At 34.4% G+C, this 26,881-nt stretch overlaps 1 protein-coding gene across 1 annotated transcript; it reads left to right on the top strand.

The window, feature by feature from the left end:
* The first annotated feature begins 4,479 nt into the window (after positions 1-4,479).
* On the top strand, positions 4,480-25,988 carry LOC123679108 (DNA-directed RNA polymerase II subunit RPB1). The gene is made up of 2 exons (XM_045616488.1): positions 4,480-4,706; positions 23,975-25,988. The coding sequence occupies exons 1-2, from the start codon at positions 4,683-4,685 to the stop codon at positions 25,319-25,321; spliced, it is 1,371 nt and encodes a 456-aa protein (XP_045472444.1). The 5' UTR covers positions 4,480-4,682; the 3' UTR covers positions 25,322-25,988.
* Positions 25,989-26,881: the final 893 nt, after the last annotated feature.

Consider the following 26,881-nt stretch of genomic DNA (forward strand, 5'->3'; position numbering starts at 1 on the left):
TGATTATATAATTGCACAAATGCTTTCAAATGATTAGATTTATCCCTTAGATTGTAATCTGAAATTTCAGATCACAACTACAATGCGCAAAAGAATTAACGCACATTATGGAAATCTCAAATTTATTCTACAACTGAAGGTGTTCTCAATGATAATTATTTTTATCAGAATTATGCATGTATATATTATCCACTTTCAACGTTTTTCTTCAATACAGATGTTTTTTTCCCAGAAGGAATAAAAAAAGATGAGATTATCAGATTTTGAATGTATTGGCTCCATTATGAAATCAGTTGTTCTCGATCAATTCTAGTGATCAATAGTTTTTATTTCATTTGATTTTTTACACTCGATCGCTATGCAACGCGAAACACGCAATTTGACCCAAGAGGAATGTGCCCAAGCGGTAGTTTTGCGAGAAGAAGGGTGGACATACACAAGAATTGCAGAAAGGTTTGGAGTTTCCCATACAAGTGTGTCCAGAATGTTGCAGCGATTCAGGGAGACAGGTATGAATGTCCGAAGACCAGGATAGGGTAGACCACGGGTAACAACTGCCATTCAAGAACGTTACTTGAGAGTTTCTTCGTTGAGACAACGGTTTGAAACCGCTCGCCTCCTTCAAAATCAGCTTGAGCAAACTCATGGGGTGCAAATTAGCACTCAGACAATAAGACATCGCCTCAGAGAATATGATTTAAGGCCTCGTGTCGCGGCAAGAGGCCCAGCTCTTACCCCAGCCTATCGAAGGGCGCGTTTGGATTTTGCGAGAGAGCATATCCATTGGGAAGAGGCTGATTGGGAAAGAGTGCACTGAGCATATCTTTCATGTGGACGTCTGTATACAAGGGAACGTTGATCACAATGGTAGAGGCAGAATCTAGACTCATCTGTGAAGAGAACTCTTTCCCAATCAGCCTCTTCCCAAAGGATATGTTCTCTCGCAAAATCCAAACGCGCCCTTCGATGGGCTGGGGTAAGAGTGGGAGAAAGTAGTGACTAGAGATGGATAATACTTTGAATCATGAATGTATAACCAGTTTTTTACAATAAAGCCTCGAATTTTGGAAAAAACGGAGGATGCAAAGTTGTACGCCTATGTAGTCGAAGCTCTTCAACATGTTCCTTTGGAATCGTATGAAAAAGTAAAAAAAAAAATTTTCATCCAAAGAAACTCAGTATTGAGTGTCTTGAGAAAACTTGTAGGTGGTGGTACCCGCTAAACGTATTAAAACTGAAGATCACTAGCCGAATAATGTGTTATTTCAAGTGTGGTTGACATTGGATGGAATTCTTTCTCATGGAACACAATGGAGTACATAATTCGTGAAAACAATGTATAAGTAGCTCACTGTATCATACTGAATATGGGTAACCTTGCCTCTCTGAGACCTTTGACTCTTATTTCAGCCACACCCTATCACCTTTGGCATTTAATTTATCAGGTACAAAGTTAATCCAAAAAAAATCAGTTGGTACCTACTGAACTATTGGAAATTATGAAATTCACATGATTAATGTTTTTTTGAAAATTTCAGTTTTCAGCTCAGAATTTTTGAAATAATGGACTAATCGCTAAACTGCAGGCATTTTCTCGATTTACGTAATCGTATCAATTAAAAGGAGGTGATTAACCTTCCATGCAAGATCTTTTAAATTTTCGTCGAAAAAATTTTTTTTAGGTTGAGATTTAAATTTAAATATGCTCATCATTCAAAATAATGAAGCAATAGATGCAAAAGTAGATAACAACTGAATAGCGAAAATATTTAATTGGCATCATACAGTTAAGTCATAAATGAAATCGAATAGAGTCATAAATAAATGCACAAAAGGAACTTATCTTTACATTTACATTATTTCTTCTATATATTAGAGCTGTCAGTTTGTTTATGACGTTCGTTTTTTTGCCTTTTTATTAATCTTTTCCTGCATGAGACTAATAAGATAATTTTCCTAAAAAATTTATTATCATGAAATATTTTGTCTATGAGTCAGTGTCCCAATTTGGGAGTTCATCTCTGATGTTTCACAATACATGGAGAAAACGATCAACACCCAGATATCAGTTTGAAATCTATGACCAATTGGTGGAAGCAATTTTAGTATTTAGAAGGAGTTTACGTAAAATATTAATATTTATTGATTTCACGCAGAGAAGGAATTTTGATTTTGATCTTTCCAAAGGTATCGATGAGATCGACTTGAAATTTTGAGTTTATACAGGGTGTTCCGACATCAATCCAGCGCCTGCTGATAGCTTAGGTCGTGCCCGCCCAGAATATCCAGATTTGATTTTGTTCCTTAGTTTTCGAGATACAGACAGTTTTGTGAAAATTGTCGAAATCTGCACCTTAGTCATTGTTCTGAGTTCCAAAGTTATACATGTTGGTGTGGTGTTTTTCAATTCTCCTTTCGATCGAAAGTTACAGACGGATCAGCCCAAGCAGGTGTCTATGGTATGCTCAGAAAATTGGAATGGTTCTCACTTTTTATTTTTTTTTATTTTAATCCAACTTTGATCGTTTCTGCTACAAAAAAAATATATCAGACTAACTCGGCATCAAACGCCAATAAAAAGTTAGCGAAATCTTCGACAAAATAGTATTTTCGGCTTGACACACTGAGAGAAATAGACATTGACATTTTGATGAAAAGGGAGCCCATTCAGGGATTTTCATTTCTCGACTTTTTTTTGAAGAATTTATTGTCAATGTGTTAATATTGTTCAATTAAAAGTTAGAAATGCTTGCGTTAACTTTTGCTTCAACTTTAGTTTTAACAATTGGTTTAGCATTTCGTTCAGCATTTGCTTCAGTATTTTCTTTAGTATTTGTAAACCATTTGCTTCCATATTTGCTTTAGCATTTGCTTGATCGTCTGATTTATCAGTTACTTTAGCATTATCTTCAGCATTTTCTTTAGCATTTCTTTCAGCAATTGCTTGAGCATTTGCTCTTTTTGGGCAGCAATTGCTTGGCTTGAGCATTTACTTTGCTTGATCAACAAATGCTTTGCTTGAGCATTTGCTTTGCTTGATCAGCATTTGCTTTGCTTGATCAGTAATTGCTTTGCTTGAGCTGCATTCGCATTGAATAATTTGCTTAGCCCAAAATTTTCAAGAGTTATCGACTGATTGAACACTATTGACTCACCTGTGTACTAGATCAGAGCCGTCATTATAGACTATAAAAACGGCTATGACTATATTATATAACGAATAACTATTTCGCATAATAATTATAATAGGTAATAAAATTAATAATATAATAATTACTCAATATGATGCGTATAATATCTGCATTTAATAAAAATCTATCTCATCATAGAAACAAATCAAATTAATTCGATAAATTGCGAGCAATTCCCACTTCGAATGAATAATTCACCGACGTTAATTATAAGAGGAATCCAAACAATCAACGATTAAATAACGTTTCATAATTACACCTTATGCGTTTCGTTCGAGAAGAAACAGTACAAAGTCGATGCATACACTGTGTCTGTAAAGTATGGAACAAATTCATTTTTAGCTAAACAGACCATTTTAAGAAATAATCCTGAAACACGTCGATTTTTTATTTTAATTCACCGTATTTTAGAATAATAATCTAATATACAGGGTGAATTACTTTCGAGTAATGACATCACCGTCGTTTTTTTTAAATGGAACACTCCCATTTTGTCTCAATTTTCCGATTACTCTAGCTGAGCTGATTCCAAAAATGTATCTCATGTTGATTCCAATTGGTACAGGGTGGACAAAAAAAAAATAGTTTTGTGTGTGCTCATAAAGTAACGCTTAACATTCTTTATTAGTTAAATTAACAATATTATCAAAAATACTTATTATCTAGCGGCAATTGGTTTGAATGTAACACCCTGTAGTTTGTTACATTTTCAGATTAATAAAAATGTATAAAAATAAGAAATAATTTCTTTCATATTCTGTCTGCTAGACCACAAGTACCAAACATGTTTGGAAACAGCTCATTTTATTAATCTAAAAATGTAACAAACTACAGGGTGTTACATTCAAACCAATTGCCGCTAGACAATAAGTATTTTTGATAATATTGTTAATTTAACTAATAAAGAATGTTACGCGTTACTTTATGAGCACACACAAAACAATTGTATTTTTGTCCATCCTGTACCAATGGGAATCAACATGTGATACATTTTTGGAATCAGCTCAGCTAGAGTAATCGGAAAATTGAGACAAATGGGGGTTCCATAAAAAAAAATGACGGTGACGTCATTACTCGAAAGTAATTCACCCTGTATATTAGATTATTATTTGAAAATACGGTAAATTAAAATAAAAAATCGACGTGTTCCAGGATTGTTTCTCAAAATGGTCTGTTTAGCTAAAAATGAATTTGTTCCATACTTTACGAACGCAGTGTATAGCAAATAGTTATGTGGAACACCGAGGTGGTACCCTGCACTTGGATATCGTGAACTTCTTCCGCTCCTCGTATCTCAGTCGCGAATTTATCCTACCAGTGTCGAACTCCTCTAGTTATTACGTGTCTGCATGCGTGCATAAGGCGTGAGTGGTCTAGTGGAGCCAAGTCTGGGCGGTCTCGCGGTTCGGTTGACTCAGTTATCTTATGAAACCGGCGATCGCGGTACAGTTTGAAAGTGCAGCGCGCCAAGTGCTGTGAAATTCAGAGGATATGGTTTACCTCGCTGCAATACTGGTTGGTACACTTTGGATTTTTCTACTAACCGAATTTCCTATAGATATTTATTGGTCTTGCGAAATTATCTGAGGTTTTAGCGCGTAATATTTGAGGTGGCGTCCTAATTTGTGAATAGTTGGTTAGTTTGGCGGATTGATATTCAAAAGTGTTGACAAAATGCGGTACTAATCTGTTATTATTATGTTTGGTTATTTAGACCTTATAGGCTCTTTCGAAATTTAGTGTCAAGATTTTAGGGGCGTGTTTTCCGGGACAAAATAAGACTTTTTTGTCTAGAAACATGTCATGTTTACGCAAACGCATCGTTCCCGAACTACAGTGCGATAAAGTTTCAAGGTTTTTCAAATTTTTTCATAATAGCTCTTTCAGTTTTTGAACCATTGAAATTAAAAATTTTTGGGGAGTGATTATTGAGGAAACATTCAATTTGTTAATCTGATTTCACTGTTGCTGTTTGAAGGTTGTTATTTCTTGTTTATATATTTAAATTTTTTTTCTAGTATTTTCCTGGATATTTGTATTTTATTAAATTTTAATTTTGGGGTTAAATGGAGTAGCTTAAGCTAGACTTCGCCTCTATATCATGTATTATTATTATTTCTTTGTTGAATAAAGTCAATTTTTTTTATTATTATTATCATTAAATTTGAAATATTTTGGGTTTACATCATCCAGTATGCCGAGTGATTGTAACAAGCTGCAGGGAGGAATTTTTTAAGGGTAAACCCTTTTTTAGCCTCATAAACTTCTCGTAGTACGCCACTGATGGATTCTAACATATTGAATGAATTCTATATTTTGCTCATATATTTGTTTGACTCTCGTGATTTTTACGTACCTGCTGTCGCTATCGATGAAAAAGTAAAATCATTCTTTGTAATTCACTACATTCAATCAAAATTTTCAACGAAAGGTAGAAACTTATTATCATAATGAAAACAAAGACTCTATCTATTTGGTTTTCGATCTAAATAACAAGATGTTTTGAAAATTACTTAAAAATAAGTAACCTAACGAACCTGTATTTCAAATTTGATCTTAATATTCCAAAAACTGAAGGACCTATGAAGAAAAAACTAAAAAAATCTTGAATTTATCGCTCTGTAGTTTGCTAACGAAGCGTTTGCGGCCTAAAATCTTGATACTAAGTTTTGAAACACTTTGTATATTATTAGGTAGTAAAATAACAGCTTAAATTCAAAGTTTATATTATAAATAAAATAAAACGAAGTAATTTCCACTATGTTTAACATAGTGGAAATTACTTCGTTTTATTTTATTTATAATGAATTTCCGCCAAGTAAGGACCGAATCCATTAAATAAAAAAAGTTTATATTACTTGTCCTCAGAGAAGACCATCCCTATTTGGTATTTTTGATAGAAACTAAAAACCGAATCTGCCAATTGTTTCGTAAAGTTTCCACAGAAAAACATGATCATATCATTATCATTTCTGCTGTCATCCCAAATTTAAATTTGGCTTCAAAAATTTTTGATTAATTCAACAATCACTAGTGAAGTTGATCCTGATATAGTTATTTTTTTCTGTTTTATTCGTCATGATAATGCCAGAAAATCATTTGCACCACAATAATACTCAGCTTTGTGGAAATGTTTAATTCATATCAAGAACGAACTAAATAATATGAATCAAATTTTCATTCGTCATTATTATTAAATTAATTTTGGTTGAAGTTTTCAAATCACAATGTTATATTCTTCTATATTGATCTTCATAAATGATACAAATTTTCGTTTTCCGCGAAAAATTTACAGACGTTATATTTGTAGATAAACTTTAATTCAACTGTATTCCATTTTTAGGAAAACAATTGTTGGTTTGTTTTCGAATTACTGTGAACGTACACGAATTAAGTCTTTGGCTCTTGAGTAACTCTCGTGCTAACAGCTGCACTTACCTACAAGTTACAATTACACAACCGCTGCATTGGAGAATTTTACTCTCAATTTGATGTGAACCAGTTTCTTGAATTTTTCAACGTTGAATTCAGCAGCACAATTACTTACTAGGAGTGTAATATAACTTCCTTACTGTATTTTTCGCAAACTTCCCTTTCAAAATGGAAATAACGCTGGTAATATTTTAATGCAAGTAGTTTCCTTGCTCAGTAATAAATAGAATTTGGTAGAAATGTGTTGAATAAGCCAATTTATACCCCCAAGTAATCTTATACTTGGAAGAGGCGCAAATTTAATCATAAACTTCTAATTTGGAGACTTTTCCTTAGTAATTAAAATGCGAATTTCCATGGTTCTATTTACTGAACAATAAAGCTTATAATCATGGACGTAGCTAGGTAATTAAGAACCTCTGCACAAAAAGGAAGGAAATGGTCCTATTTGAGGCATGACACTATCTTGTGCTTGATAACCACGCCACTGAATAAAATGTGTAATGTAAAAAAATCATCAGAATGTTTTTGAGTGAATTTTCAATCACACACTCTATATAATAGTGACTATTCATGTCCAAATAGGTACAAACACATTACCAGGCACCGATAATAGAATTATTGTTTCTAACTACCTTAAAAAACATCACGCATTATATACCGATTTGAATCATAATTAGTATACATATAGAATCATATTATTGTCATCTATACTGACTACATTAGTGATGGAATTGAATGTCAAACAATTTTCAACTCAGTAATTATCGGGAATTTCGAAAATATAATTTCGTTTTGAAATTATTGGAAATTCTTTAAAAAGTCATTGGATGAAAATTTCAATGTGGATTTATTGGAAATTCTTTAGAAAGTCATTGGATGAATGCTAGAGAAATCGAAATTCGTTATTATTTTGAAGATCTGTATAGATTGAATAATATCAACGAAATTCGCAAGGTTAGAAATTTCACAGAATATAATATAATTATATCGACATTGAAGTTGTTTCTGTGTACAATTTTTGTTCGATTTTGAATGAAAATGAAGAAATTGCACGATATTATATTATACAATTGAAAATATATATCAATTGGTTATTTGGGATATTTGATTATGCAAAATTAAATAATAAACTATCGTGCAGAATAACCATGGTTCCTGAACAAATACTACAAATAGCTCCCACTTACAAAAACATGTAGGATTCTATAACAGGACATAGAAAACGCCCAACGCGTGTAGGATAATCAGTTCACCTTGATCTGATGATAGATCAAATAAATTTATTGTAACGTAAACTGGACCTCATGATTCAGTAACCCCTTGGAATAAAAGTCTACCTACTGTGTCTTTAGACCATGAAAATTCGCCCACATCTTACTAACTGGTCAAAGTGAAGGATATACATAGATTGATTCTGAGAAAAAATCAGTAGCTCCATTTTTTAGATATAGGTTTGAAGGTTTAAGCATCATTGTTTTGTCATCACACATATCATGTAATTTATTACCAAATAAATTAATAATTTTGTTAATATACTAACTGATAAAGAAACTGCAACACCTAGAAGGTGCTGTTTAAATTTTAATTTTTTTTGGTAAAACATAGATGGTATAGCAAGGACTAAACGATTGAAAAAAAAGAAGGGTTTACAATTTTTTTTAATAAATTTGTTAATAATATGTTAGTCCACCGCGATTATCTATACACTCCCCAATACGTCTCGGCATTGATGCAATAAGATGGTCTATTTCTTCTTGTGGGATACTATCCCAAGCTACCTGTACTTCATGTCTCAGAGCCGCCAAAGTCCGTGGGAGCTGGGGTAAATTTCTAAGCCTTCTACACATGATGTTCCAAACATGCTCTATGGGCGAAAGATCTGGGGATCTGGAAGGCCATGGCAAAAGATTCACAAAGGTCACTTCGAAAAAGTTTAAACTCTGGCAACATGAGGTCGGACATTATCTTGTTGAAATATTGGATTCTCGAGGCGATTAAGGTAAGGGAGACCATATGGCTCCACCATTTCTTGAAGGTAACGCAGCTCTGTCATGTTACCACGAATAAGACTAAAGGTGACCTACTTCCATGTGCAATAGCACCCCATACTATAACGCCTACAGTCCGGTGTACAGGACGCTCAATATCAAACTGAGGTTCACGTCTTTTTCCCAGACGTCGTCTTACCCTTCTTCGGCCATTTTGTGCACCAAAGGAGAATCGAGATTCATTAGAAAAGACAACTTGATGCCGTTCCATCTGAGTATTTTTTTCTGATATTCATCGCATTTCATATATGGTGTTGGTTATGCGTAGCACATAACATTCAGTATAAAACTTAGAATTGGTATTTTGAGTGCAGAATTGAATTTCAGTCGATTCCATTGCTTAAAAATCCCAGAAAAATGAAACCACTAGGTTTTTGGAAAACCTTATTATGTCATGTGTAGAAAATGCAAATATGTACTAACATCATTCTGTGTTAACATATGTGTTGATTCAAATAGGTAGGAAAGTCCAGTAATATTAGTTGCTTCTTCGGAAATCTAGAAGAGGTCCAGGAAGGAAATATATGGAATAAACAATTGCTTAATCGGCAATGTCGATGATTAATACTTGTGGTTTTTTAATGACGAAGTACAGAACCAAGATAAAAAATCAACGAATTTCAATGTATTTCCGTTTGGTAATAATTAGTCATTTCAGATACAGTTTCATTCTTTATTGATACTCGTATATTTCAGTAAGCATCTCTGTAGTGTTATCCTTTGTATAAATATACATATTTTGAAGGTGTAATTAGAAGCTTTTCAATGTGAATTAACCATCTAAAAAAGCTCAATTTGATACAGTCCGGTTGCTACAAGACACTGACAGACCAGGAATAGAATTCAATCCTTTATTTTTGATGAATCGAAACTATCTTTTCGAAATACATAGCAATATTTCTAGAAAAATAAATATACCTACTAGGAAATATCTGTCTATTAAAAAAATTCATATAACCCACATGGTCAGGAAAACACGAAACATTTCTGGAATAATTGGAGTTTCGTCAAAAAAAAAAAATAAATAAAAATCGGCATACCCTCTACATCGCTTGAAAAATCCATGTGACCACTATGAAGAAATCACAAAGGAGGGAAAAAGAGATGGTAATGATGATAGGATGATATGATCTAGAAATCGTCTAACCTATTTATTATTCGTGTTATTATTTATTGTCGATTAAACGACGGAAATGACGACTAAGCAGCAGTTTTTTTTCCATTTCACAGAGCATTAAATAAATAAACACTTCTTGATTGGTCTCAATCCTTATATAATTGAGATTGCATGTTGTCTCCTTGACTTAATGAAGTGAAATCGTGTAAAATATCGATATGTTTTTTGTTCAATTGCTGCAATTCAATTCAACCTAAACACTATGATATCTATGTAAACTAAAACAAGTATCTAACAGGCCAATTGAAAAGTCCCCGGTCTACCATAGTAAAACAAAATTTTTCGGCAAAATTCGATTTTATTATTCAACATAGTTGCCTTCGAGGGCGATACAGCGATTATAGCGATCTTCCAACTTTTCGATACGATTTGTCTTTCGCTTCAAAATAGGCCTCAGTTTCAGTGATTCATTGGCGCTAAATTTCTTTCCAGCGAGCATTCTTTTGATGTCTGAGAACAGGAAAAAGTCGCTGGGGGCAAGATCTGGAGAATATGGTGGATGCAGAATCAATTCGAAGCCCAATTCATGCAATTTTGCCATTGTTTTTATTGATTTGTAATACGGCGCATTGTCTTGATGAAACAGCACCTTTTTTCTTCAAATGGGGACATTTTTTAACGATTTCATCTTTCAAATGATTCAATAACGCTATAAAATAATCGCTGTTGATGGTCTGGCTCTTTTGGAGGTAATCAATGAATGAAAATACCTTGTACATCCCAAAATACTGATGACAGCTAATATCGATCAATTATAGATACCCAATGCACATTCCTACATGGTACTCGTATTTCTTCAATTTTGAAAAGATTTTTTATGATAGTAAATAAGATTCAAAATGGAAAACTTACGAACTCAATAAACTTAAGACTGCATACTTCTAAAGTAGTCCAAAAAGGTTATTTATGTCACATTTCCAACATATTTCCATGAGGGACTATCAGGCTCGAAGAAAGTGCTTCTCACTTGTTTCCCATGAGGAAAATACTTATGTCTGTTAACAAGAGGTTTCTGGTAATTGGGTACAAGCTTACAGACCGGAATTCGAAATGAGTTGCAATTCGGAATACAATGGCACGATGAGATTGATAGGTATTCACGTACATAACGCAATACACTTTCGGAACTCGTTTTAACTTTTATTGAATCGCAACATCCTGAATAGGTGTTGAGTTCATTCAGCATTTCGCTGTAAGGACTTAATGAGATGATCGCTACAGCTGATTGAAAGTCAATCTTGGAGAATACTAAAGTATTATCAAAGATTGAATCAACAACAATCTCAACGACAGCAAGATTACCGGAATCCAAGAGTAGTCTATTATTTTTTTTCTCAAAGGAGAATCAAGACGTAATAAAATCATTATTGATGAGTAAAGGTATGTAAATTGGTTGAGGGAATTGAAATGATTGAGCAAGTATGAGGTATTGATTACTTAATGATTAACATGTCTGGATTCTGAAAAGATCTAATCAGAATAACAATATACAGGGTGTCTCACTCTCAGTAACTCAACAATGAATCAGAATGTGTGAAAACACTCAGACAGCTCGATTTTTGATTACGGGGGACATGATGTGGGATAAAAAGCTTGTTTCTAAAGGGTTTCTTTTTTAGAGCTATAGAACTTTAAATTGCAATAAAACAACGATGGATTATTCGATTGACATGAATTCTATTTATCCTCAAGGTAATCTTGTGGCATTACGTTTTAAATATGATTTCTGGCATATGACCGCCACGGCTAGCTCGGATGTAGTCCAATCTGGAAGTTCAATTTTCGATGACTTTTTCCAACATTCCGTATATCGGCAATAACACGCCGAATGTTGTCTTCCAAGGGTTTGTGGCTTATCCGCATAGAACAATGATTTTACATAGCCCCACAGAAAGTAGTCTAGCAGTGATAAATCACAAGATCTTGAAGGCCAATTCACAGGTCCAAAACGTGAAATTAGGCGGTCACCAAACATGTCTTTCAATAAATCGATTGTGGCACAGCTCCTGGACATCATGGTTGTTCAATTCAGGAATGAAAAAGTTAGTAATCATGGCTCTATACCGATCACCATTGACTGTAACGTTCTGGCCATCATCGTTTTTGAAGAAGTACGGACCAATGATTCCACCAGCCCATAAAGCGCACCAAACAGTCAGTTTTTCTGGATGTAACGGTGTTTCGACATACACTTGAGGATTAGCTTCACTCCAAATGCGGCAGTTTTGTTTGTTGACGTAGCCATTCAACCAGAAGTGCGCTTCATCGCTAAACAAAATAAAATGGACGTAGTGCACGATACGTATTCCGCACAGAACCATTATTTTCGAAATGAAATTGCACTATTTGCAAGCGTTGTTCAGGCGTGGGTCTATTCATGATGAATTGCCAAAGCAAACTAAGAATGAATCACTTGACAGCTGTTAAATCGGTCGCCATCTTGAACAGTAATGCCAACTTAAAGTTATATACCTCGAAAAAATACACCCGTTACTAGGAACCCCTTGGAAAGGTTTGCTACCTCATCAGGAATTCGAGTAGGAAAAGTGGGTAGTACAAATGTATGCATTTGTTCAAATTTGTATGAACCTGCAGTTCGTGTTCTATAAAGTGAATATTCACAAAGTTACAGGGTTTATGGAATTATGGTACCGATAAAACTAAATGAAACAGAGATGTTCTAATTGATCGTATAATTTCTATCGAAAGAAAAATATTTCTAACAAACAGTCATTTGTTCTGGAAATTAATTTTAAACATTTCCTTTCTCTCCACCAACCTGTATACCATTTTGTAATTTTTATTAAGAACTGATAAAAAGTACCTCTAATAATTCTGCAATACAGAATACTGAAAACGTCCAAAAATTTGTTCGTATCAATTAGAAAGAATGAGTCCAATTTGTAGTCAATTACAAATAACGTCACAATTAAAATACCGTAAAACTAATAGATAGGTACAATATCGGAGAAGACGCTAGATAATTCAGTAAATAGTTTTCTCAGATGTAAAAAATCCTTATGAGGAATGAAAGTTCAACCGAATTCGGTTCTTTTTTTCTCATTTGTTTTCGACATTCGGTCGTCAGTCCTCCACGAATGTAGAAAATAGGTGAATTGCGTTAATCTAATGTGATCATTATACCTGTTCCACATTTGTTTTTGTAGAAGATAAATGTATATACTTTAAAGGAATCCAATCGTGCTCGCTTATAAAACACGTAGGTCGTTTATACATAATGTCATACTCCACTCATTTCCAGAATACAAATTAACTTATACTGAAAGGCATTTCAAAGATCATGCACTCACTGAACAAATCCATTTGAGATAAGAATTACATTTATAGAATCAGTTGTACAAGATGTCCCTTATGTAAATGTTGAAATTTCAACGGATGATGAAAACTTTTTCCTAACAAAACTTTGAGTAATACCTCAGAGTAATAAACATAGATAGAGGGAGCAGATTTTGTCCCATGAACTATCAAATTTGACATGAAGCGCGCGGAAATGAAAACATATCAGTGATACGATATTTCACTCAATTCGCGAGTTTCTCCACAAAGAACGTACTTCTTATGTCCCAAAGTGAATCAACGTTTTGTGTCAACTCAAAATATATTGAGATAAATACCTAAATTTATCAGAAATTCAGAAAACAAACTTCAAGCACGTCAAACGACGTGAAATAACCGATGACACTAGGAGAGCAAAAGTTGCCAAACCTTGGATTTCAGCAGGTAGATACAGAAAATAATAAATATTTTGCTTATTATAAATTCGACAATTAGGAAAAATATCGGATTCCAAATATTCAAATTTGCATATTGAATCGGGAATCATTCAAATAAAAATATTTCATGCAATATAATATACATTCATAACGATATAGTAAAATTGTGGATTTGAAAATATATAGCAATCCGACAATGTAATCTAACCATGTTGGGGACATGTAAAAATTGCGTATTCTACCTCTATCTACGTTTATTACTCTATGGGTAATATGTTAACACTATAAAAAGCATAGATTCAGGGATACAAATGGACATTTATAGCGACTAGAATAGTTATTTATAATACAAGTGCAGAAGGCATTGATATTCTTCCACGAGTTCAAAATTCAAAAACGAGCCACGAAGTGGCGAGTTTTTGAATGAACGAGTGGTAGAATGAGCCTTCTGTACGAGTATTATACATTATTTTCTCTAATTCATTGCATTCTCATTGAAATTAATGAAATATTTCCATACATATCATTTAGTGATTTTTGCATTGAAAAATGTTGGTTGGCAGAACTGATTTCTTTAAGGCAAATTGATGAATTGACAGATAAAGCCGTGGCGGAAAGTTCGGAGTACCAACATATAATAATAAAATATAACCATGAAAACTGTGCGTTTCTGATATATTCTCGCACGATTTTGTTCTACAAGATGTGGAAGATAAACGGAATAACCACAGAATTAGAGAAAACATTTTTATGTTATCGGTTCAGAAAAAAAATATTATTTCTTTCTGGATAAAAGTTTCCCAATTACGTTTTTGGACAGCCCATTTTATCGATGGAATTTACACACAAGATTTTTCAGAGAAATGTGATTGACTGATTCCGAGATATCAGAATTACTCATTCTTTTCACTATTTTCGAAATTTCAATTAGATCGTATTGGTATTTTTTGTCTGATTTAAATATTATTAACAGAAAAAAGCCAGTATCTTTGTTGATTAGTTATTGGTAAAATTACTGAGGAGTTCCAAATTTTAGGAACTAATTTCTATTAGTCATCTTCCTGAATATCTAGTTCAGCTAGGCATCAAGGATGATGCGATTTCCATTTCATTTAAGTTCTGAGACTTGATCTATAATTCATTAATCTTGTTTTATCCTCTGGCTATAAAGTTACTCTCACTCTCCATTTTTGACCTACTAAGAACCAATTGGTTCCATTGTAACACCATAAGTCATTCAGGATAACGACCGAGATGAAATAATGAATTGCATAATTCCAGATAATGTAAACAATGAAGTGGAATTTTATGGTAGAATAATTTCTTCCGTTTTGTTGATTGAACAGAGTGAACTCTTGTGGTGTATAATATTAGGTAGTATTTCATTGTGCCACACTTTTTTTATATGTCGCTTCTGATGAATGAATACGAGTGAATTATTAATTTGGATATAAGTTGAAGACAATGTGCAATGAAAATTGGGTTCTTGAAATCAAACGATTTGTAATACAGGGTGATTCACCGGGATGGCATATTAGACAAAAGCTTTTTTTGGAAAGAATTTTTTTCTTTTTCGATTCTGCAAACATTTTTGTTCCAAACCGCAAACAGTCTTAAAATAACGGGTGTTTTTTTTCGAGGTATATAACTTTAAGTTGGCATAACTGTTCAGGATGAGGACCGATTTAACAGCTGTCAAGTGATTTATTCTCAGTTTGGTTTGGCAATTCATCATGAATAGACTCACGGCTGAACAACGCTTGCAAATGGTGCAATTTCATTTCGAAAATAATGGTTCTGTGCGGAATACGTATCGCGCACTACGTCCATTTTATTTTGTTTAGCGATTAAGCGCACTTCTGGTTAAATGGCAACGTCAACATACAAAACTATCGCATTTGGAGTGAAGCTTATCCTCAAGTGTATGTCGAAACACCGTTACATCCAGAAAAACTGACTGTTTGGTGCGCTTTATGGGCTGGTAGTTACAGACGTTACAGTCAATGGTGATCGGTATAGAGCCTGAATTGAACAACTATGATGTCCAGGAGCTGTAGTTCTAGCTAGACGGGGCAACATGTCACACAGCTCGTGCCACAATCGATTTATTGAAAGACACTTTTGGTGACCGCCTAATTTACGTTTTGGACCTGTGAATTGGACTCCAAGATCTTGTGATTTAATACCGCTAGACTACTTTCTGTGGGGCTATGTAAAGTCATTGGTCTATGCGGATAAGCCACAAACTCTTGATCATTTGGAAGACAACATTCGCCGTGTTATTGCCGATATACGGCCATAAATGTTGGAAAAAGTCATCGAAAATTGGACGTCTAGATCGGACTACATCCGAGCCAGCCGTGGCGGTCATATGCCAGAAATCATATTTAAAATGTAATGCCACAAGATTATCTTGCGGATAAATGAAATTCATGTCAATCGAATATTCCATCGTTGTTTTATTGAAATTTAAAGTTCTATAGCTCTGAAAAAACACCCTTCAGTTCTCTCGGGCATCAACGCTCCTCAGAAAATAATCCTGCACCTTATTGCCTTGATGTAAAGCCAGCAAGGACTAATAATCCCCAGCATTTCATTGATGAATATTAAATCACATTGACAATACGAAATCCAAGCCAATTAGTCGGAAAGAAAGTTGCACGATTCATTCTATGATTATAGAACATATAGCGAAGGGAAAGTGATTGTGGACAAGAACTGGAAGCTATATTTTTTTCATGAAATGGCGACCGTATCAATTTCTTGGACTTTTTTGCGATTGTAAATCTGCAACCAGATATGATAATTCGACTTGAATTGTGTAGTGCGGTGAATGTAGTTCGTTGAGTTCTTAACCTATATCAATTATATTAATGAATTGCTTAATGAACTACATATTGCTTCCACGTTGGGATTTCCATGTCAGAATCGACAATTTGGCTTGATTCTTATATAAATTTCTTAACGGTGAAAAAAACTGACTTTCAGTATAAACATATTAGGCCAATTGAAAAGTCCCCGGTCTGATGCACAAATTGCTGTGATAGTATTAAATCCATATGATTTTTAGTTAATACCAACCTTCGAACGATACAAAATTTAACACCAGTCCGACCATTAATTTGTGAGATATTGCGTTGTGAGTGTAGCTACTTTTGTTATTTGAAAAAAGATGGAAATAAAAGAATTTCGTGTGCTGATGAAATATTGCTTTTTGAAAGAAAAAAATACAGTTGAAGCAAAATCTTGGATTGATGAAAAGTTTTCGGGGTCTGCACCAGGAAAATCAACCGTCATTGATTGGTATGCTAATTTTAAACAGCGTGAAAAGACCATCGAAGACGGCGAACGCAGCGGACGCCAAAAAAAGGCTGACACCGTCGAAAAAATCAAAAAAACTTACAAAATAATGTTGAATGACCGTAAAGTGAAGTTGATCGAGATAGCAGACATTGTGAAAATATCATCTGAACGTGTACATCTTATCATTCACGAATATTTGTACATGAGAAAGCTGTGTGCAAAATGGGTGCCGCGCGAGCTCACAATCGATCGAAGGCAACAACGTGTTAATGATTCCGAGCAGTGTTTGAAGCTGTTTGAGTGCAATAAACCTGAATTTTTGCGTCGATATGTGACAATGGATGAAACATGGCTCCATTATTTCACTCCGGAGTCCAATCGACAATCAGCTGAGTGGACTGCACACGATGAACTGAATCCAAAGCGAGGAAAACACGACAGTCAGGTGGCAAGGTTATGGCATCAGTATTCTGGGTATAATATTCATTGATTACCTCCAAAAAGTCCAGACCTTCAACAGCGATTATTATATAGCCTTATTGGATCGTTTAAAGGATGAAATCATCAAAAAACGGCCTCATTTGAAAAAATAAAAGGTGCTGTTTCATCAAGTCAATGCTACCCGTTTCACAAATCAATGAAAACAATGGCAAAATTGCATGAATTGGGCTTTGAATTGCTTCTGCATCCATCGTATTCGCCAGATCTGCCCCCTAGCGACTTTTTCCTGATCTCAGACCTCAAAAGAATGCTCGCTGGAAAGAAATTTAGCGCCAATGAAGAAGTAATCGCCGAAACTCAGGCCTAATTTGAAGCGAAACACAAATTGTATCACAAAAATGGTATCGAAAAGTTGGAAGATCGCTATAATCGCTGTATCGCCTTCGAAGGCAACTATGTTGAATCATAAAATCGAATTTTGCCAAAAAAATGTGTTTTACTATGGTATAGACCGGGGACTTTTCAATTGGCCTGTCAATTGAACTCTCGTCTGTTAGTTTTCTTCAATTTTCGAAAGTTGTTGAGTACCTACATTGAAATAAAGATTCAATTTTTTTTCGTCAATCCAATAAATATCAAATCAAGGAACAGTTCGACCTATAACGATAAAGAATTAGAGACCAAGCCCAGTTTTAAATCTGTATTATATTAAATACGTAACATGTAACAAATCATAGCTAATCTCTCTGCCGCCATCCACGATCTGACGGTGAAAATGCTGCTGTTAAATTAATGCTTCATTGCTTTACCAAATATTAATTATATACGACTATGCAGTGAAAGGTTATTGAAAAATGAAGGGAATATCCGTGAGTTACGTCAGTGTTTATATTCGGAACAGGTCATACTTGATCTAAATGTTACTAGGTACGAATGTCAAAGTCATGACAATTTATATGTAATCACTCATCGTCTTGGTTGTTTTAAATGTGAAGGGGTTGATTTGTCCAAGGATACTGCGATAACATCGATCAATATATTATATTAGGAAATTTTAACACAGAACCACTGCGAGCGCTCATTCATTCAAGCGTAAATTGCACCCTAGGAGATCAAAGAACTGTAGAAAGTGCGGAGAGTAATAAATATACTAACTGACAAATAAACTGCAACATTCAGAAGGAACTGTTTAAAGTTTAAATTTTTTTTTAGTAAAACATAGATAGTATAGCAAGGAGTAATCGATTGAATTCGGAGAAAAAAATCGTGAAGGTTTTTTCATATAAACAATTTTTGTTACTTGAATATTGCAGTTGTTTTTTGCAAGTTTTTTAAATTTTACAACAAACCAGCTGTTCGAGGAGATCCAAAGTCGATGTTTAGTTGTTGTTGAAATGCCTAGAGCACGTGTACGCGGAATTTATCGCCAGCTAAGTGAATTTGAAAGAGATCGAATTATTGGTTGTCATTTCGAAAAATCGCTGACGTACGAACAGAAATCCAACTAGTGTTATGAGATGTTGTCAAGCGTGGTTTGATAATGCCCAAAATCGAAGAAGAGTAGGCACCGGACGTCAAAGAGACACAAATGAAGTTCAAGAACGACCTCTAAGACTTATGGCCATTAGAGACCGATTTGCGACAACTCGATCTTTGGCTGATGAGTGGTAAGGAGATCAAGGCCATCTTGTAACTGACCGAACGGTTTACCGCCAGATAAGGTCTTTTGGAATGCAGCATTATCGACCCCTGTCTTGTGCTACCTCTGACGGTTGAGCATCGCCGGCAACGATTACAGTGGTGCAGAGAACGTCAACATTGGAATGTGGAATGGCATCAGGTCGTCTTTTCTGATGAATCTCGAATCTCCTTGGGTGCACATGATGTCCGAAGAAGGGTTAGACGTCGTCGGGGAGAAAGCATGAACCTCAGTTTGATGTTGAGCGTCATGTACACCGGACAGTAGGCGTTATGCTATGGGTACTATTGCACATTCAAGTAGGTCACCTTTAGTCTTTATTCGAAGTAACATGACAGCGCTGCGTTACCTTCAAGAAATAGTGGAGCCATATGTTCTCCCTTACCTTAACTGGCTCGAGAATCTAATATTTCAGCAAGATAATGCCCAACCTCATGTTGCCAGAGTTAGTTGAAACTTTTTCGAAGCGTCCCATGTGAATCTTTTGCAATGGCCTCCCAAATCCCCGATCTTTCGCCCATAGAGAATGTTTGGGACATCATGGGTAGAAGGCTTGGAAATTTACCCCAACCCCAACGGACTTTGGCGGCTCTGAGACATGACACATGCTAATGCAACTTTCTCAGCAACATTTAGAGGGTTTTTGAAAGAATAAAGTGGATTTCCTGCGTCGATTCATCACTATGGATGAAACTTGAGTCTATCACTATGATCCCGAATCAAAACAAGAGGCTGAAGTGTCTGGTTCTTTAACTCTGAAACGAGTTCGTCTCCAGAAATCGGCCAAGTGTTAGTATCAGTTCTTTGTAATCTATTAGACCATCTGAAGAAAAAAATTCGTGAAAAAAGACCTGATTTACAGAAGAAAAAATTCTTCTTCATCTGGACAATGCACCGTGTCACAAGAGCATTTGGACAACAGCTAAAATCAATGAAATAAAGTTCGAATTGTTAAAGCTTCCACCGTATTCACCAGATTTGTCCCCTAGCGTTTGCAAACCCAAATAAATTCATGCATGGAAAGCGTTTTTCATCAATGATGGAGGTATAAAGTCATATTTAATTTCAAACGATCTTTTCCATTTCAGAAAAATCAAAATGAAAGTGTCTTGTATTTTCCATCTAGTCAGAATTTCGTCATTGAGCAGCAGAAGAACAATCAAAACACGTCCAATGGGAAAAAGGAAGCAGAAATTAGAGTGAGTGATCTCACTCTAATTTTATTCGTGTATTTCGTACACAATACAAATGTATTTACTCCTCCAGATCCGGAAACAAATGGTAATTAAATCGAATGATGTTAATTGCCGAAATCAATGTCAATGTCAGAAGAAGGAACTGCATGGCACCGTGCGCATGAATACGATCAATATTCTGGGAGTGTTATTTTTCACGGTAGGGAATGAAGTTCGCCACATATTTAGACATTTCGAGGTCGCACGTGAAAATGATCGGTAATGAATGACATATATCACGAAAATAGAAGAACATTCAGCAATTAACAATGGTCAACACATGATTCTGCGTCACGGTGATGAGTGCTTCCTCCGTTTGAACAATCAATCAAAATAATACCACAAGAGTCATTATTTCATGGTAGTTAGAAATCATTAGAAATTCTATACGGTGTTCGAATCTGGAATCGATTTGATGGAAATGACGAATAATATCGCTGTGGTTCCCACACACTCCTGATGTATATGGAGGTTGATTCTGGAATCTGAAGAATCTGAAATTGAGTCATTTCATTCTATACTCGGTGAAATCAGAAGATATAAAGGGTGTTTTTTTTAGAGTTATAGAACTTTAAATTGCAATAAAACAACGATGGATTCTTCGATTGACATAAATTTTATTTATCCGCAAGATAATCTTGTGACATTACATTTTAAATATGATTTTTGGCATATGACCGCCACGGCTGGCTCGGATGTAGTCCAATCTGGACGTCCAATTTTCGATGACTTTTTCCAACATTTGTGGCCGTATATCGGCAATAACACGGCGAATGTTGTCTTCCAAATGGTCAAGGGTTTGTGGCTTATCCGCATAGACCAATGACTTTACATAGCCATACAGAAAGTAGTCTAGCGGTATTAAATCACAAGATCTTGGAGGCCAATTCACAGGTCCAAAACGTGAAATTAGGCGGTCACCAAACGTGTCTTTCAATAAATCGATTGTGGCACGAGCTGTGTGACATGTTGCGCCGTCTTGTTGGACCACAGCTCCTGGACATCATGGTTGTTCAATTCAGGAATGAAAAAGTTAGTAATCATGGCTCTATACCGATCACCATTGACTGTAACGTTCTGGCCATCATCGTTTTTGAAGAAGTACGGACCAATGATTCCACCAGCCCATAAAGCGCACCAAACAGTCATTTTTGCTGGATGTAACGGTGTTTCGACATACACTTGAGGATTAGCTTCACTCCAGATGCGGCAGTTTTGTTTGTTGACGTAGCCATTCAACCAGAAGTGCGCTTCATCGCTAAACAAAATAAAATGGACGTAGTGCGCGATTCGTATTCCGCACAGAACCATTATTTTCGAAATGAAATTGCACTATTTACAAGCGTTGTTCAGGCGTGAGTCTAGTCATGATGAATTGCCAAACCAAACTGAGAATAAATCACTTGACAGCTTTTGAATCGGTCGCCATCTCGAACAGTAATGCCAACTTAAAGTTATATACCTCGAAAAAAAACACTCATTACAAGTATGAGTTTATGAAATTTTCAGAATTTAGGTCTTTCGTAAAGTTAGCACTTTATTGTACCTTTGTTATTGCGAATACATCGTTTATTTGAAATCTCATTATTTCAACCTAATACTCTCCACATATACATATTCCAAAAGGGAAGTGGATTTTTTTGGAGAGAAAATACAAATGAATTCAATATCCTTAATTTTTGACGAGCAGTTTATTTTTCGAGTCATCGTGAATCTCAGGCTCGTAAATTTGCCTCGAGTTCTTTCTCACAAGATGATCAGATCGATTTCGTACGACAATTTAACACAGATTCCATCGAACTTCCTAATACGTTGAAGAAGTATTGCAAAATATGGTTAGTTGGAATCTGACCGACGTGGGTCTACTCTGGCCAAATATGGGAGGTGTTCAGCAAGTTCGCAATCTATTCTACAATGTGGGTGGATTCAAAATGACTAAAACAGATATAATATTAGAAACTTGAACTGTTTTGAAATTATTCGCATTACTTAATCCAGATACATTTTCATCATTTAGTTGGTTCATTATTTTTGAAAATCGACCTTGGAAATCGTACGAGATTAAAGGTTAAATCACACTGAAATTTTCATTTTTCAATATCTGAAACTATATAGTAGGACTTTGCGATGAAAGATATTCAATTATTCTTCACTGCACTTTTTTTATAATAAAACATTTTTTTCGCCTATTTTACGAATTGCAATATGTATCAACATAGAGTACCCCTACAATTCTTATCATTTTTCATTTATCTTACCTAATTGTTTTCAATCACCTCAGGGTACCTTTTTGAAAAATCATCTTTCATTTAGTTTTGCAAATTTCGATGCTCCTTTATTATTAGAAATGGAGCTGCTTTACCTATAAAATAATTTGGCATTGTTACTTTCTCCAAATCACTATTAGTCTCCATATATGAATGATACTTGTTAGTAAAAGTGTTTTACCGTATACGTTTTATTATACTGCGATCTTGTTACCTTACAGGGTACATGGAATGCTGGTTTCGGTTTCTATATACATATTGCGAAATAGAATTAAGTTATGGCACAGGTTTTTTCTCTAGGGATCAATGGAATTGTAATAAAAATTAAATTACCTATATGTACTTGTATTAGTTGATTGTCAATAAATCAACTAATAAAGTGAGAATTTCAGTTCATTAACTCTTTCTGAAAATTATCATTTCATTTTCTAACAGAAGTGATTTTTCAACGGATTGAGTTGATGCTGAATGCCTATAAAGAATAATATTTCTTATTCATATTCCTCACATATTTTCTTCTCATTAAATATTAAAACTAGATAGTAAAAAATTTATTTGTACGCTTTCAAAATGAAGTAATAAACAATGTGAATGGATAATTATTTTCTACAAAAAATTGTTTCTTTTCAAAAAAATGCTGTATTCAATCAAAATTCCAGAGCATATATTATCGGCAATTTTATTTTCATTATATCCATTATTCGAAACATACCTGTATGCCATTTTTACATTTTAATAGAAACTAATTAGTATCTATCTAAAAAAATCTATATGGTTGAAAAAGTTTCAAATCTTTATATTGGTTATATTGTAATAATGATATGCAGAATCGAAAAACTAGTTCAGTCAGGTAAATTCTCCAGTATCTACAAATAGTATAATTGGCTTTTCTGAATAATAATAGTCATCAAGTGCAGAAAATTTTACGTTATATAACCTGGTGTAAGTAACCACTCAGTGATGAAAAGTACAGGAAAATGAGAAAAAAGAGCTTAAATTTTGATTATTCCTTTTTTCGGTTTACCCAATTACATAAGTTTTTCATTTGATAAATATAGTTTTCGACTAAGTTACATTTGGAAAGCCTATACTTATTTCCGTATTGTGAAGACAAATCTTAAATTAAAATTTCGGATTACAATTACTTGATTAACATTCAAAATAATATACCAATTCCTTTGAGAAAACAGAAAATTTTCCTTCAGTTGCAAACGTTTTTTGGGGAGAATATATTCTTTAGTGTTATACACTTTTCAAGGGCCCTTTGAAAGGTGTGTGCTAGTCATGAAGCACCCTGTACTTAGCATTAATTGGGTACCTATACGATATTCGTTCATCAATAATTTCTTATCAAACGAACCAAACCTAACCTAACCTTACCTAACTCAGGTTAGGTTTGGTTAATTTCAATTAATGAATCTATTGAACTCTTGTTGTATTTCAGGTGGCGAGTGTATTCGTAGTGAAAACTGCGTTTTCTAGTCCCTGGAACGATCCAACCACCAACCAGTTCCACATCCAAACAGATGAAGGCCCAGAACGTTACTTCAAGTACCAGACCCAGAACGGTCAATACCGAAAGGAGAAACGACTTGAGGATGGAACTGTTATTGGAAGCTACGCTTGGATAGACGATGATGGCTATCTCCGCCAAAGAGATTACATTGCAGACAGTCAAGGATATAGGATAGTCAAAAACAAGAATGTTTTTGTTGGAAAAAATATAAATGTTGGAGATGCTGTTAAAGCTACCAAAAAAATTACAAATACTTACATACCTCCAGCTATATCTAATCGAGGATATGTTGCCAATACTCCTAGACCAATACTGAGACCATCAGGTGTAGCACCGTCAGTAGATATCTCCTTGAACTCCATACCATCATCAACACCTTCTCCGGTAACCTTTGATTCCACAACATATGGGCACATATACAGTTCTCACTCTAATACTAACGAAGTCTCTACAGAAAACTACTCGCAAACATCAACTGTAAGACCTTTTACTTCCACAACACCATTTTCAGTTTCAAGACCCTCAAGCATCCACATTCAGCAGAATCAAATACCTTTGTCCACTCCAAATGAACTTCCTTCATCTGTTTCTTATATTCCTCCAGCTCCAACGTATATTTCCCCATATTCTCCTGTTACAAACGTGTACTCGCCAAGCTCTACAGAACCTCCTGTTAACTATTCTCCTACTCCAGAATATAATTTATCTCCTCCATTACCCGATACACAAAAATCACTTGCTTACATTCCTCCTCAAAATACTCAACCTTCTACTACACCAAGTCCCTCTTCCATATACTTACCGTCTTCAACACCAGACTACATTAGCATAACCCCACCTCCAAGGAAGTACATTCCTCAACCTTCAATAAATACCAATTCAATAGAATACTCAGGAAATCCTCAATATGAGCATTATCCAGATGAATTTGTCAACCCTTATATTCACCAGAATGGACCTACTTACCCAATAGATACAAGAGGGCAATCTTTCAATCCTGTCTATAACAACATAGGCAATGGATACGATCCTCAATATCCCTATTATGATGGTATTTCTGTAACGAATGATGGGTTTAGGTATTACATACCAAAAGCCTACCATGAAGAGCAGAACTCAGGTTCCGATACTAAGTCTGGTAGCTTTGGTTACATCGATCCTTTTGGTATTAGAAGGGTTATTTATTATAATGCTGGTCCTGATGGTTTTAAACATAGGAAGAATAATAGATATGTTGGACACGATGCTACACCTTATGATCCTAGACCCTATTGAGCTTTCGAATAAATTTGAATTTGGGTAGAAAAAGTAGCTCTAATAATGTCAAAGTAGCACCGATATTGTAACTAGTCATCACTTACATTGCCGAATAAATGTGAATTCGATATATTTCTTCAATTTTCTCGATTGAATAAAGTTATCGAATGATAATAGAAAGTACGTATGAACTCTGAAAGATATTCAATAAACGATAATTGAATTCGAACGAAAATATAAATGATTCCTAATAGATAATCTTCTAAGATTTTGAATAGCAATTATATCTACTTGAGTGAATTCGATGTTGTGATATACTAATCTAAGTTTTTATTTAACGTTAGTGTAAAACTAATTTATTATAAGTTAAGGAATCCATCTGAATGTGAATATTCTTCATTCTTTCATATATATACATAGGGATGTATATCATGGTCCTTTGAATAAAAGTTTATAATTATAAATGAAGTAGCATAAGATTGGAATAATATTATGAACTCTCGTTCTAGGACCATTAAGTCTTCTGCAATAAAATTCAAGTAGTTTTTTGTTTTTTCTTCATAGTATTTAATAGTGCACACTTCTCAATTTGAACTATGTTGGATTACAAAACATAAAAAGGTGTTGTTTTTCTACTTCTTTTGAACAAATTGTAATTTCCCCTCTAAATAAAACTATTTTTAATTAATGCAGCCTTTTTTGAGATTATGTACGTTATCGACTATACCTACATGACACAAAAATGATTCACGTAATCAATGATTAAATATATATATTGACAGATGCACTTAACAGTAGAGTCATTATCGCAATTTACAACTAAAGTAATTATGTGTTATTGAGTAAATAATAATAAGTAGATTTGTTGTTTGTTCAGTTTGAAATTATCAATTTTGTGACTTTTTCTTGTTAATCTAAGCATCTTTTTAATTCTTGCTCATCTACATCCAGGTGCATATATCAGTGCATCTGAATCTGTTGAACAGTTTTTCATTTACAAAATTTTACGGCTAAATCAATATAAAGAAACTTGAAGCTAAGCAAGAATTTTAGTAAATCCATGTGTCAATTTTACCAGCAACTCCATTGTATAAATTGAATTATACGTTATTAATTTGCAATATAAACATCATCAAAGTCGATGTGCCCTTTATGCCCTGCAACAAAATTGGCAATTAGCAATTTTCTATAAGTCTAGTTGTATATCCTAAGGCCAAAAACTGATTTTGAGGAAAAATGACCAACATGCCTTTTTCGAATGTTGACTCTCATCCCTAAAATATTTCGGCCTTCTTCACAAAATGGCCAACAACTGTTAAACTTGTTAGAGTCTTCAGCGAAACTACTCTACTAAACTCCATACTAGAAAGTCATATAAAAGGAAATATTTGAGAGTGACCAATGTTTGTGCATTTTGTGATATATACTCAAATTCTTGTTCTTCAGTTAATGAATATTTAAATCCATGTGCTTTTCAACATGTAGTAGTAATAGTTATAACGTGAAATATACACGAGTTGACAATAAAAAATGCTGAATGCAGCATATCTCAACAATTAGATCTGATAGACTAACTAT

This window comes from Harmonia axyridis, chromosome 4, assembly GCF_914767665.1.
Source record: "Harmonia axyridis chromosome 4, icHarAxyr1.1, whole genome shotgun sequence".
NCBI classification, from domain to species: Eukaryota; Metazoa; Arthropoda; class Insecta; order Coleoptera; family Coccinellidae; genus Harmonia; species Harmonia axyridis.

Coding starts and splice junctions, on each gene's coding strand:
- LOC123679108 (XM_045616488.1), top strand. CDS start 4,683: ATGGTTTACCTCGCTGCAATACTG. Junction 4,707..23,974: donor TTTACCTCGCTGCAATACTG/GTTGGTACACTT, acceptor GTTGTATTTCAG/GTGGCGAGTGTATTCGTAGT.